Here is a 15250-nt window from a genome sequence, read left to right as displayed (position 1 = left end):
TAATGTCAGGACTAACACTGCCTGAGCTAGATAAACCCCGACTTAGATGGGAAAAAGATCTGGGTATTGATCTTGATGAGGGCCTATGGAGTGACCTATGCAGGGATGGTGTTACATCCACATTGACCTCCAGATACAGACTGATCCAGTTTAATTTCCTCCATCAGCTCTATATCACCCCATCTAAACTTCACAAGTTCAACCCTGATATCTCCTCCCTGTGTTTTAGATGTGGCTCAGATGAAGGAACATTCCTCCATTCCACTTGGCAGTGTTCAAAACTACACGGTTTCTGGCAGGGGGTATGCGATACCATATCCTCAATTCACGGGGTTGCATTCCCTTTAGACCCGGAGGTCTGTCTACTGGGTAACTATACTAACACCAATCTTAGGCAAGCCATACTATAAAGCTAACAAAAATATTGCTAGCGATTGCCAAGAAATGTATTGCCTTGAAATGGACATCGGATTCCTCCCTGCCAGTTGCAATGTGGCTATCGGAGGTTAATAGTTGTATCCCACTGGAGAAAATCACTTACTGCTTGAGGAATAAGTTAGAGACATTTTACAGAATTTGGCAACCTTTTATTGACTATATGGAGAATCTCCCCTCACATCACATTGACTGAATCTCTATATAATCCTTATATAATGTTTTACACGAAATGTGTCGTATGTAGCTTACGGCAGGTGATCCAATGTCTCATTATTATTATTTTACTCTTCATCATGACTTATTTATTGTATGTTTGTATATATAATTATTTGTATTTTTTATTTTTTTTGTTACGCTCGTCTGTAACTGTTACTTTGTCCTATTGTTGTCTAATATCGTTTCACTTTTGTTTTGAATGTTAATTGGAAAATGCTAAATATTAAATATTTAAAAAAAAACAACTGAAAGCACGTACCACCGCATTTAATCATGGCAAGACGACTGGAAACGGCCGAAAACAAACAGTGTAGTTATTCCCTCCGTAAGACAATCAAACAAGCAAAGCGTCAGTATAGAGAGATGTATGTGGCAATCAGACAATCATGGATTACAAAAAAAAAACAAAAAAACAACGTTGTGGACCTCTTGCTCCAAACAAATTAAACAACTTCTTTGCACGTTTTGAGGACAATACATTGCCACCGCCACGGCCCGCTACCAAAGACTGTGGGCTCTCCTTCTCCATGGCCGCCGTGAGTAAAACATTTAAACGTGTTAACCCTCGCCAGGCTGCCGGCCCAGACGGCATCCCTAGCTGCGTCCTCAGAGCATGCGCAGACCAGCTGGCTGGTGTGTTTACGGAAATATTCAATCACACCCTATCCCAGTCTGCTGTCCCGAACATGCTTCAAGATGGCCACCATTGTTCATGTTCCCAAGAAAGCTAAGGTAACTGAGCTAAATGACTATCGCCCCGTAGCACTCACTTCTGTCATCATGAAGTGCTTTGAGAGACTAGTCAAGGATCATATTACCTCCACCCTACCTGTCACCCTAGACCCACTCCAATTTGCTTACCGCCCCAAAAGGTCCACAGATGATGCAATCGCCATCACACTGCCCTATCCCATCTGGACAAGAGGAATACCTATGTAAGAATGCTGTTCATTGATTACAGCTCAGCATTCAACACCATAGTACCCTCCAAACTCATCATTAAGCTTGAGACCCTGGGTCTCGACCCCGCCCTGTGCAACTGGGTCCTCGACTTCTTGACGGGCCGCCCCCAGGTGGTGAGGGTAGGAAACAACATCTCCACTCCACTGATTCTCAACACTGGAGCCCCACAAGGGTGCGTTCTCAGCCCCCTCCTGTACTCCCTGTTCACCCATGACTGCATGGCCATGCACGCCTCCAAATCAATCATCAAGTTTGCAGACGACACTACAGTGGTAGGCCTGATTACCAACAATGACGAGACGGCCTACAGGGAGGAGGTGAGGGCCCTTGGAGTGTGGTGTCAGGAAAATAACCTCACACTCAATGTCAACAAAACAAAGGAGATGATCGTGGACTACAGGAAACAGCAGAGGGAGCACCCCCCTATCCACATCGATGGGACAGTAGTGGAGAAGGTGGAAAGTTTTAAGTTCCTCGGCGTACACATCAAAGACAAACTGAAATGGTCCACCCACACAGACAGCGTGGTGAAGAAGGCACAACAGCACCTCTTCAACCTCAGGAGGCTGAAGAAATTTGGCTTGTCACCTAAGCCCCTCAATAACTTTTACAGATGCACAATTGAGAGCATCCTGTTGGTCTGTATCACCGCCTGGTATGGAAACTGCACCACCTACAACTGCAGAGCTCTCCAGAGTGTGGTGCAGTGCGCACAATGCATCACCGGGGGCAAACTACCTGCCCTCCAGGACACCTACATCAACCGATGTCACAGGAAGGCCAAAAAGATCATCAAGGACAAATAACCACCCGAGCCACTGCCTGTTCACCCCGCGATCATCCAGAAGGTGAGGTCAGTACAGGTGCATCAAAGCTGGGACCGAGAGACTGAAAAACAGCTTCTATCTCAAGGCCATCAGACTGTTAAACAGTCATCACTAACACAGAGAGGCTGCTGCCTACATACAGACTTGAAATCATTGGCCACTTTAATTAATGGAACACTAGTCACTTTAATAATGTTTATATATCTCACATTACTCATCTCATATGTATATACTGTATCCTTCACTATCTATTCTATACTCTCTATTGCATCTTAGCCACTCTGTCACTGCTCAACCATATATTTTATACTGATATATTATCATCCTGTTCCTTTACTAGATTGTGTGTATTAGGTTTAGTTGTGGAATTGTTAGATATTAGGTTTTGTTGTGGGATTGTTAGACATTACCTGTTAGATACTGCTGGATCTAGAAGCACAAGCATTTAGCTACACTCTCAATAACATCTGCTAACCATGTGTATGTGACCAATAACATTTGATTTGAATGACGAGGCTCAATGACGAGGCTGAATGACGAGGCTGAATGTAGAGGCTGAATGTAGAGGCTGATAATAACATGGTAAAATGTAATAGATCATCAAACTGAACAAAGCACTGTTCCTGTAGAATCACTGGTCAACCAATCACCTTGCCTGCTCAGGCCCAACACGCCCATTCAAACTCTGGTTATGAGGCAGTGATAGTTGTCACTCATCAGAGTTGGCTGGAGAAAGCAGCATTCAGGAGCGTTGGGTTAAAAATAAACATTGGCAAGAGGCTTGTGGTGTAATTTCAGAGAACACAGGAGGAGAGAACATGTTGGTCCCCTGCCGCTGAATTCAACATGGCTGCTTTGATGAGAAGAGGAGAACCACACATTCATTCTGCATGGATTTCACTCCGTTATCAACTGATGTGAGACCGTTCAACTAGTAGAGACACACAACCAGAGGGGACATACACATGACATGGGCACTGTGTGTGTGTGTGTGTGTGTGTGTGTGTGTGTGTGTGTGTGTGTGTGTGTGTGTGTGTGGGTGGTCTCTCACCCTCTGTGCCTTGGCTAGTTCCTCCTTCAGTCTCTCATTGGCTTTCTCTCTGATCTCCATGACTGAGGGGCTGCGGAGGCGGGACAGGCTGTCATTGGTCAGACCCAGAGACTCCTCCCCTTCCTCTCCAGACAGGAACACCCCCTCTGCTGACTCTGCCTCTGACCGGACGGGGGGTTCCAACCCCGGAACACTGCAAGGAATCATGGGTAAACTAATGTAAGCGTATAGGAGGGTTGGCTGATTACTACAGGGATCAGTCAGTCATCACTGATCAGCACTATTGACTGTTCGCTTAGTGGTGATAATGATCCAGCTATCATTACCTGGTTGGACATTTTAAGCTGAGTAAGCATGTTTTAATGTATGAATTAGCATCCCAGTGGGCTAGTCATCAATAGTACGTTTTAAGTGTCAATGAACACTGCTTAGTGGAGCCCTTGACTTTTATTGAATACATTGCCTGGTTATAACCAACTGCACTGCGTAGAGAGATCCTAGTAGAAATCTTGGCATCATTTAAACCAGTTTCACCTGCTAGGATTTGTGTTCCATCTTCAAGATTTTTCTCTAGTATCTCTTTACATTGTGGTCGTCATGGGCCAGGTAATATCTCTTTACATTGTGGTCGTCATGGGCCAGGTAATATCTCTTTACATTGTGTTTGTCATGGGCCAGGTAATATCTCTTTACATTGTGGTCGTCATGGGCCAGGTACTATATCTCTTTACATTGTGTTTGTCATGGGCCAGGTACTATATCTCTTTACATTGTGGTTGTCATGGGCCAGGTACTATATCTCTTTACATTGTGTTTGTCATGGGCCAGGTAATATATCTCTTTACATTGTGGTCGTCATGGGCCAGGTAATATCTCTTTACATTGTGGTCGTCATGGGCCAGGTACTATATCTCTTTACATTGTGTTTGTCATGGGCCAGGTAATATATCTCTTTACATTGTGTTTGTCATGGGCCAGGTACTATATCTCTTTACATTGTGGTCGTCATGGGCCAGGTAATATCTCTTTACATTGTGTTTGTCATGGGCCAGGTAATATATCTTTACGTTGTGTTTGTCATGGGCCAGGTAATATCTCTTTACATTGTGTTTGTCATGGGCCAGGTAATATCTCTTTACATTGTGTTTGTCATGGGCCAGGTAATATCTCTTTACATTGTGGTCGTCATGGGCCAGGTAATATCTCTTTACATTGTGGTCGTCATGGGCCAGGTAATATCTCTTTACATTGTGGTCGTCATGGGCCAGGTAATATCTCTTTACATTGTGTTTGTCATGGGCCAGGTAATATAGGTCTGTTTCTCCAGGAGGGTTTCTTCCTGACCTTCCATTGTGGGGTTCAGTGCTGCCCAGTAGCCGAGGGGCAGAGTAGATGGGCTGGGTGGGCAGCTGGTCGGCTCGCAGGGCGTTGGGGGGGCAGGGGCTGGAGCTGAGGGAGGGTGTACGGTACAGGGCGCTGGAAGGAGCGCTGTGACATTGGGGTCTGGGGTCGGAGGTCAATCCGTGGAGGTCAGGGGTGGTGGGTGACGCCAAGTTGACCTCATGGAAGCCTTCCAGGGGTTCGCTGGCCATAGCCCTGCAGCTACAGTCATCATACACCTCCCTGAGGAGAGGAGAGGGGAGAGAGGAGAAAATAACACGATTAAACATCTATTCTAGACTACATTCACACAGATCTAATTCTGCTATTTCAATCAGACCACCCACAGCAGCAACAGTTTCAGTGTGTTTCCCAGGTGTGGTCTGTGGAGTAGCTGATTCAACATTGGTCTGTCTGTCTCCCTCTTCAGCCCCAGCAGAGAGAGCAGACCGCCAGGCCACTGCTCCAGTCAGTCAGGGCTGAAATTAACTAGGTCATTCAGGGGAATGGTTACAGACAGCAACAGGCCAGTCTCTCTGACAGGAAATAGGTCATTCAGGGGAATGGTTACAGACAGCAACAGGCCAGTCTGTCTGACAGGAAATAGGTCATTCAGGGGAATGGTTACAGACAGTAACAGGCCAGTCTCTCTGACAGGAAATAGGTCATTCAGGGGAATGGTTACAGACAGTAACAGGCCAGTCTCTCTGACAGGAAATAGGTCATTCAGGGGAATGGTTACAGACAGTAACAGGCCAGTCTCTCTGACAGGAAATAGGTCATTCAGGGGAATGGTTACAGACAGTAACAGGCCAGTCTCTCTGACAGGAAATAGGTCATTCAGGGGAATGGTTACAGACAGTAACAGTCCAGTCTCTCTGACAGGAAATAGGTCATTCAGGGGAATGGTTACGGACAGTAACAGGCCAGTCTCTCTGACAGGAAATAGGTCATTCAGGGGAATGGTTACAGACAGCAACAGGCCAGTCTCTCTGACAGGAAATAGGTCATTCAGGGGAATGGTTACAGACAGTAACAGGCCAGTCTCTCTGACAGGAAATAGGTCATTCAGGGGAATGGTTACAGACAGTAACAGGCCAGTCTCTGTGAGAGGAAATGTAATGTGTGCCTGTGAAGTTAGTGTTGACATTCACACTGAAGGTTTAGCTAGCCTGATTCCACCAAACTGTTTCATTCCATAAGCTATTTCATTCATTCGTTCATTCATTCATTCAGCTGAATAGAAACCAACAGGTATGAACCTACCATGATGATGAATGTGTGTGTATTTAAAAGCCGATGATGTGATTGTGTGTGTAGTGGTTCTCCTCTTCAGTCAGGATGGACCTCCAACACTGGCTTACTGCTGCAAGAGAAGACAGGAAGAGATGAGAGTTACTGTTGGTGAGCTGAAATATTAGAAACGGCTTGGGGGAACAGCTTCGGGGGGGGGGAAACAGCTTGGGGGGAAACAGCTTGGGGGGGAAACAGCTTGGGGGGGAAACAGCTTGGGGGGGAAACAGCTTGGAATATGTTGCCAGGGTTAGTTAGGTGTAACCCTTTACACTCGTACCCGTATACAGGTTGTAAATGGTAGATTTGGACAGTAATTAGCACCTAAATTGGAAAATACTAGCTGTACAGTAACATGCAAAATACATGAGATCAGACTAGTGGCTTTTGGGTTTTGACTGACAGACGTTCTGAACTAGAGCTCCGCACGCCACAACAACTTCTGCAAATGTTTTGTTGTCTGAGTGAGGGAAATGCTGTACATGAAGTATTTTAAAAGGTGAGACGTTAATGATTATAATTAATACCACGTTGATGTCACACAAGGAAGACAAACACCTGTGAGTCCAAACGTGCACGTCACATTTCCATATCAGACAACTGACTTGCCTAGTTAAAAAGGTTAAAGGTTAAATTACAAAATATATTTAAAAAAACACCAAACACATTTGATGGATTGTGGGAAAAGAGCAGGAATAGGCTTTTGTAGGCTACAGTCCAAGCTGTGTCTTCCAATGGTGTGACTGCTGTCGGCATCCAAAGATGATCCAACTTGAATAAAGGCTTGGAGGTAAGGATGACAGTAGTGGTGTAGTCTACAGCGATACAGATATCACTTATTATTGTTATCTACATAGAGCATTGATGTGAATCACACTGCTGCTCTCACATTTAGCTTTACGGATTATGGTTGTTGTGGACGGCTGTTCACAAATATAAATGTGTATTTCAACACGATAATGGCTGAATTCAAGAGGTTTAAGCTGCCTGTTAATCATTGTTTTTGAAGCCAGTGGACAGCCAGTTTAAAATGTGCTCTGGCAACAGCTGCATAGTGCAGATCCTAAACAGCCAGTTTAAAATGCGCTCTGGCAACAGCTGCATAGTGCGGATCCTAAACAGCCAGTTTAAAATGTCCTCTGGCAACAGCTGCATAGTGCGGATCCTAAACAGCCAGTTTAAAATGCGCTCTGGCAACAGCTGCATATTGCGGATCCTAAACAGCCAGTTTAAAATGCGCTCTGGCAACAGCTGCATAGTGCAGATCCTAAACAGCCAGTTTAAAATGCGCTCTGGCAACAGCTGCATAGTGATGATCCTAAACAGCCGGTGAAATAGAGGGGAGGGAGGTCCTCCCTGCTAAACTCCACTGTGGCATTGTGCCCCATTCTGTCAAAAACCTTCTTCATTGAACACCACGACAGGGGCTTAATGTCTCCATCTAATTTGTACTGATGAATACATGTCCATGGGACGAAAGGACCATCAAACCTGACCACTTTAGACTTCACAGCTGCATATCATCAAGATATCAACGTGTCACCAACAAAAAGGTCAACAGGCCTATAAACGCAGCATATGCCATTCATTTTCTACATGGAAATAGCACTTTTCAGTAGTGCTCAAAACATGCCATTCCACTCGAAACAATTACCCAATCAGTCGTCCATGACAACAGACACACACACACACACACACACACACACACACACACACATCTCAAACTCCACTGGTCATACACACGACAGACACACCCATGCTAACATTCCAAAGGTTAAGCTAACTCTGTTATGAGGTGTTTTATAACCAGGCCAGTCCACTGAAGGGTGGAAATACAATAAATCTATTGGCTGGAAAGACGGAGAGCCCGGTAATGGGAGCAGCTCATAGGCTGCACCACCTGTCTGTCGGGACGGCTGCTATGGAAACAGTGACAGGTTGTCATTCTAAATTCCTAGCCAGTGAACATGGTGCTGTAAACAGAGAGTAAGGAGCGGTCGGAGACGAGCTACAGTAGTGTCTGTCTCTCTCTGCGTCTGTGTGTTTCTAACAGGATGTGTTGTGTTCTCCACAGGGTTTACAGATACAACAGGACAAGACTAGCAGCATTCAGACAGAAGTTAATCATCAACTATTAGTCCTGTCTATAGAGAGGGGTTCAACTGGACCACAGTCCTGTCTACAGAGAGGGGTTCAACTGGATCACAGTCCTGTCTACAGAGAGGGGTTCAACTGGATCACAGTCCTGTCTACAGAGAGGGGTTCAACTGGATCACAGTCCTGTCTACAGAGAGGGGTTCAACTGGATCACAGTCCTGTCTACAGAGAGGGGTTCAACTGGATCACAGTCCTGTCTACAGAGAGGGGTTCAACTGGATCACAGTCCTGTCTACAGAGAGGGGTTCAACTGGATCACAGTCCTGTCTACAGAGAGGAGTTCAACTGGATCACAGTCCTGTCTACAGAGAGGGGTTCAACTGGATCACAGTCCTGTCTACAGAGAGGAGTTCAACTGGATCACAGTCCTGTCTACAGAGAGGAGTTCAACTGGATCACAGTCCTGTCTTACAGAGAGGGGTTCAACTGGATCACAGTCCTGTCTTACAGAGAGGGGTTCAACTGGATCACAGTCCTGTCTTACAGAGAGGGGTTCAACTGGATCACAGTCCTGTCTTACAGAGAGGGGTTCAACTGGATCACAGTCCTGTCTACAGAGAGGGGTTCAACTGGATCACAGTCCTGTCTTACAGAGAGGGGTTCAACTGGATCACAGTCCTGTCTTACAGAGAGGGGTTCAACTGGACCACAGTCCTGTCTTACAGAGAGGGGTTCAACAGGATCACAGTCCTGTCTTACAGAGAGGGGTTCAACTGGACCACAATCCTGTCTTACAGAGAGGGGTTCAACTGGACCACAGTCCTGTCTTACAGAGAGGGGTTCAACTGGATCACAGTCCTGTCTTACAGAGACGGGCTCAACTGGATCACAGTCCTGTCTTACAGAGACGGGCTCAACTGGATCACAGTCCTGTCTTACAGAGAGGGGTTCAACTGGACCACAGTCCTGTCTACAGAGAGGGGTTCAACTGGATCACAGTCCTGTCTTACAGAGAGGGGTTCAACTGGATCACAGTCCTGTCTACAGACAGGGGTTCAACTGGATCACAGTCCTGTCTTACAGAGAGGGGTTCAACTGGATCACAGTCCTGTCTTACAGAGAGGGGTTCAACTGGACCACATTCCTGTCTACAGAGAGGGGTTCAACTGGATCACAGTCCTGTCTTACAGAGAAGGGTTCAACTGGATCACAGTCCTGTCTTACAGAGAAGGGTTCAACTGGATCACAGTCCTGTCTTACAGAGAGGGGTTCAACTGGACCAAATTCCTGTCTACAGAGAGGGGTTCTACTGGATCACAGTCCTGTCTACAGAGAGGGGTTCAACTGGATCACAGTCCTGTCTACAGAGAGGGGTTCAACTGGATCACAGTCCTGTCTACAGAGAGGGGTTCAACTGGATCACAGTCCTGTCTACAGAGAGGGGTTCAACTGGATCACAGTCCTGTCTTACAGAAAGGGGTTCAACTGGATCACAGTCCTGTCTACAGAGAGGGGTTCAACTGGATCACAGTCCTGTCTTACAGAGAGGGGTTCAACTGGATCACAGTCCTGTCTACAGAGAGGGGTTCAACTGGATCACAGTCCTGTCTTACAGAGAGCGGTTCAACTGGATCACAGTCCTGTCTACAGAGAGCGGTTCAACTGGATCACAGTCCTGTCTACAGAGAGCGGTTCAACTGGATCACAGTCCTGTCTTACAGAGAGGGGTTCTACTGGATCACAGTCCTGTCTACAGAGAGGGGTTCAACTGGATCACAGTCCTGTCTACAGAGAGGGGTTCAACTGGATCACAGTCCTGTCTACAGAGAGGGGTTCAACTGGATCACAGTCCTGTCTACAGAGAGGGGTTCAACTGGATAACAGTCCTGTCTTACAGAAAGGGGTTCAACTGGATCACAGTCCTGTCTACAGAGAGGGGTTCAACTGGATCACAGTCCTGTCTTACAGAGAGGGGTTCAACTGGATCACAGTCCTGTCTACAGAGAGGGGTTCAACTGGATCACAAACCTGTCTACAGAGAGGGGTTCAACTGGATCACAGTCCTGTCTTACAGAGAGCGGTTCAACTGGATCACAGTCCTGTCTACAGAGAGCGGTTCAACTCGATCACAGTCCTGTCTTGCAGAGAGGGGTTCTACTGGATCACAGTCCTGTCTACAGAGAGGGGTTCAACTGGATCACAGTCCTGTCTACAGAGAGGGGTTCAACTGGATCACAGTCCTGTCTACAGAGAGGGGTTCAACTGGATCACAGTCCTGTCTACAGAGAGGGGTTCAACTGGATCACAGTCCTGTCTTACAGAAAGGGGTTCAACTGGATCACAGTCCTGTCTACAGAGAGGGGTTCAACTGGATCACAGTCCTGTCTTACAGAGAGCCCCAGTTACTACCTACCATCACCACATCAACATGAACCAGTGTTAACTACTGTATTATAACCAGCCCCTGTTACTACCTACCATCACCACATCAACATGAACCAGTGTTAACTACTGTATTATAACCAGCCCCAGTTACTACCTACCATCATCACATCAACATGAACCAGTGTTAACTACTGTATTATAACCAGCCCCAGTTACTACCTACCATCACCACATCAACATGAACCAGTGTTAACTACTGTATTATAACCAGCCCCAGTTACTACCTACCATCACCACATCAACATGAACCAGTGTTAACTACTGTATTATAACCAGCCCCAGTTACTACCTACCATCATCACATCAACATGAACCAGTGTTAACTACTGTATTATAACCAGCCCCAGTTACTACCTCTACCATCACCACATCAACATGAACCAGTGTTAACTACTGTATTATAACCAGCCCCAGTTACTACCTCTACCATCACCACATCAACATGAACCAGTGTTAACTACTGTATTATAACCAGCCCCAGTTACTACCTAGCATCACCACATCAACATGAACCAGTGTTAACTACTGTATTATAACCAGCCCCAGTTACTACCTACCATCACCACATCAACATGAACCAGTGTTAACTACTGTATTATAACCAGCCCCAGTTACTACCTACCATCACCACATCAACATGAACCAGTGTTAACTACTGTATTATAACCAGCCCCAGTTACTACCTCTACCATCACCACATCAACATGAACCAGTGTTAACTACTGTATTATAACCAGCCCCAGTTACTACCTCTACCATCACCACATCAACATGAACCAGTGTTAACTACTGTATTATAACCAGCCCCAGTTACTACCTACCATCATCACATCAACATGAACCAGTGTTAACTACTGTATTATAACCAGCCCCAGTTACTACCTCTACCATCACCACATCAACATGAACCAGTGTTAACTACTGTATTATAACCATCCCCAGTTACTACCTACCATCACCACATCAACATGAACCAGTGTTAACTACTGTATTATAACCAGCCCCAGTTACTACCTACCATCACCACATCAACATGAACCAGTGTTAACTACTGTATTATAACCAGCCCCAGTTACTACCTACCATCACCACATCAACATGAACCAGTGTTAACTACTGTATTATAACCAGCCCCAGTTACTACCTACCATCACCACATCAACATGAACCAGTGTTAACTACTGTATTATAACCAGCCCCAGTTACTACCTACCATCACCACATCAACATGAACCAGTGTTAACTACTGTATTATAACCAGCCCCAGTTACTACCTACCATCACCACATCAACATGAACCAGTGTTAACTACTGTATTATAACCAGCCCCAGTTACTACCTCTACCATCATCACATCAACATGAACCAGTGTTAACTACTGTATTATAACCAGCCCCAGTTACTACCTACCATCACGACATCAACATGAACCAGTGTTAACTACTGTATTATAACCAGCCCCAGTTACTACCTACCATCATCACATCAACATGAACCAGTGTTAACTACTGTATTATAACCAGCCCCAGTTACTACCTACCATCACCACATCAACATGAACCAGTGTTAACTACTGTATTATAACCAGCCCCAGTTACTACCTCTACCATCACCACATCAACATGAACCAGTGTTAACTACTGTATTATAACCAGCCCCAGTTACTACCTCTACCATCACCACATCAACATGAACCAGTGTTAACTACTGTATTATAACCAGCCCCAGTTACTACCTACCATCACCACATCAACATGAACCAGTGTTAACTACTGTATTATAACCAGCCCCAGTTACTACCTACCATCACCACATCAACATGAACCAGTGTTAACTACTGTATTATAACCAGCCCCAGTTACTACCTCTACCATCACCACATCAACATGAACCAGTGTTAACTACTGTATTATAACCAGCCCCAGTTACTACCTACCATCACCACATCAACATGAACCAGTGTTAACTACTGTATTATAACCAGCCCCAGTTACTACCTACCATCACCACATCAACATGAACCAGTGTTAACTACTGTATTATAACCAGCCCCAGTTACTACCTACCATCATCACATCAACATGAACCAGTGTTAACTACTGTATTATAACCAGCCCCAGTTACTACCTCTACCATCATCACATCAACATGAACCAGTGTTAACTACTGTATTATAACCAGCCCCAGTTACTACCTAGCATCACCACATCAACATGAACCAGTGTTAACTACTGTATTATAACCAGCCCCAGTTACTACCTCTACCATCACGACATCAACATGAACCAGTGTTAACTACTGTATTATAACCAGCCCCAGTTACTACCTACCATCACCACATCAACATGAACCAGTGTTAACTGCTGTATTATAACCAGCCCCAGTTACTACCTACCATCACCACATCAACATGAACCAGTGTTAACTACTGTATTATAACCAGCCCCAGTTACTACCTCTACCATCACCACATCAACATGAACCAGTGTTAACTACTGTATTATAACCAGCCCCAGTTACTACCTACCATCACCACATCAACATGAACCAGTGTTAACTACTGTATTATAACCAGCCCCAGTTACTACCTACCATCACCACATCAACATGAACCAGTGTTAACTACTGTATTATAACCAGCCCCAGTTACTACCTACCATCACCACATCAACATGAACCAGTGTTAACTACTGTATTATAACCAGCCCCAGTTACTACCTCTACCATCACCACATCAACATGAACCAGTGTTAACTACTGTATTATAACCAGCCCCAGTTACTACCTCTACCATCACCACATCAACATGAACCAGTGTTAACTACTGTATTATAACCAGCCCCAGTTACTACCTACCATCACCACATCAACATGAACCAGTGTTAACTACTGTATTATAACCAGCCCCAGTTACTACCTACCATCACCACATCAACATGAACCAGTGTTAACTACTGTATTATAACCAGCCCCAGTTACTACCTACCATCACCACATCAACATGAACCAGTGTTAACTACTGTATTATAACCAGCCCCAGTTACTACCTCTACCATCACCACATCAACATGAACCAGTGTTAACTACTGTATTATAACCAGCCCCAGTTACTACCTCTACCATCACCACATCAACATGAACCAGTGTTAACTACTGTATTATAACCAGCCCCAGTTACTACCTACCATCATCACATCAACATGAACCAGTGTTAACTACTGTATTATAACCAGCCCCAGTTACTACCTACCATCACCACATCAACATGAACCAGTGTTAACTACTGTATTATAACCAGCCCCAGTTACTACCTACCATCACCACATCAACATGAACCAGTGTTAACTACTGTATTATAACCAGCCCCAGTTACTACCTACCATCACCACATCAACATGAACCAGTGTTAACTACTGTATTATAACCAGCCCCAGTTACTACCTCTACCATCACCACATCAACATGAACCAGTGTTAACTACTGTATTATAACCAGCCCCAGTTACTACCTACCATCATCACATCAACATGAACCAGTGTTAACTACTGTATTATAACCAGCCCCAGTTACTACCTACCATCATCACATCAACATGAACCAGTGTTAACTACTGTATTATAACCAGCCCCAGTTACTACCTACCATCATCACATCAACATGAACCAGTGTTAACTACTGTATTATAACCAGCCCCAGTTACTACCTACCATCACCACATCAACATGAACCAGTGTTAACTACTGTATTATAACCAGCCCCAGTTACTACCTACCATCACCACATCAACATGAACCAGTGTTAACTACTGTATTATAACCAGCCCCAGTTACTACCTACCATCACCACATCAACATGAACCAGTGTTAACTACTGTATTATAACCAGCCCCAGTTACTACCTCTACCATCACCACATCAACATGAACCAGTGTTAACTACTGTATTATAACCAGCCCCAGTTACTACCTACCATCATCACATCAACATGAACCAGTGTTAACTACTGTATAATAACCAGCCCCAGTTACTACCTACCATCACCACATCAACATGAACCAGTGTTAACTACTGTATTATAACCAGCCCCAGTTACTACCTACCATCACCACATCAACATGAACCAGTGTTAACTACTGTATTATAACCAGCCCCAGTTACTACCTCTACCATCACCACATCAACATGAACCAGTGTTAACTACTGTATTATAACCAGCCCCAGTTACTACCTACCATCACCACATCAACATGAACCAGTGTTAACTACTGTATTATAACCAGCCCCAGTTACTACCTACCATCACCACATCAACATGAACCAGTGTTCACTACTGCGTTATAACCAGCCCCAGTTACTACCTCTACCATCACCACATCAACATGAACCAGTGTTAACTACTGTATTATAACCAGCCCCAGTTACTACCTACCATCACCACATCAACATGAACCAGTGTTCACTACTGCGTTATAACCAGCCCCAGTTACTACCTCTACCATCACCACATCAACATGAACCAGTGTTAACTACTGTATTATAAC

The 15250-nt window shown here is 44.9% G+C and overlaps 1 protein-coding gene across 5 annotated transcripts in view; it reads right to left on the bottom strand.

The window, feature by feature from the left end:
- rab3ip (RAB3A interacting protein (rabin3)) overlaps positions 1–15250 on the bottom strand; it is an 83732-nt gene that overhangs the window by 38140 nt on the left and 30342 nt on the right. For 4 of the 5 annotated variants that reach the window (XM_029748425.1, XM_029748426.1, XM_029748423.1 and 1 more), the window contains exons 2-4: positions 6142–6241; positions 4840–5118; positions 3496–3688 (exon numbers count right to left, since the gene is read on the bottom strand). In XM_029748425.1, coding sequence (XP_029604285.1) covers positions 3496–3688; positions 4840–5087 — 441 coding nt within the window. In that variant the 5' untranslated portion in view covers positions 5088–5118; positions 6142–6241. The remainder of the gene's footprint in view (positions 1–3495; positions 3689–4839; positions 5119–6141; positions 6242–15250) is intronic. The other variant, XM_029748424.1, reaches the window with a different exon arrangement.

The sequence above is a fragment of the Salmo trutta genome, unplaced genomic scaffold (assembly GCF_901001165.1).
Source record: "Salmo trutta unplaced genomic scaffold, fSalTru1.1, whole genome shotgun sequence".
Taxonomy (NCBI): Eukaryota; Metazoa; Chordata; class Actinopteri; order Salmoniformes; family Salmonidae; genus Salmo; species Salmo trutta.
The sequence above is the reverse complement of the archived record's forward strand: the minus strand, read 5'-3'. Positions and strand labels throughout refer to the sequence as shown.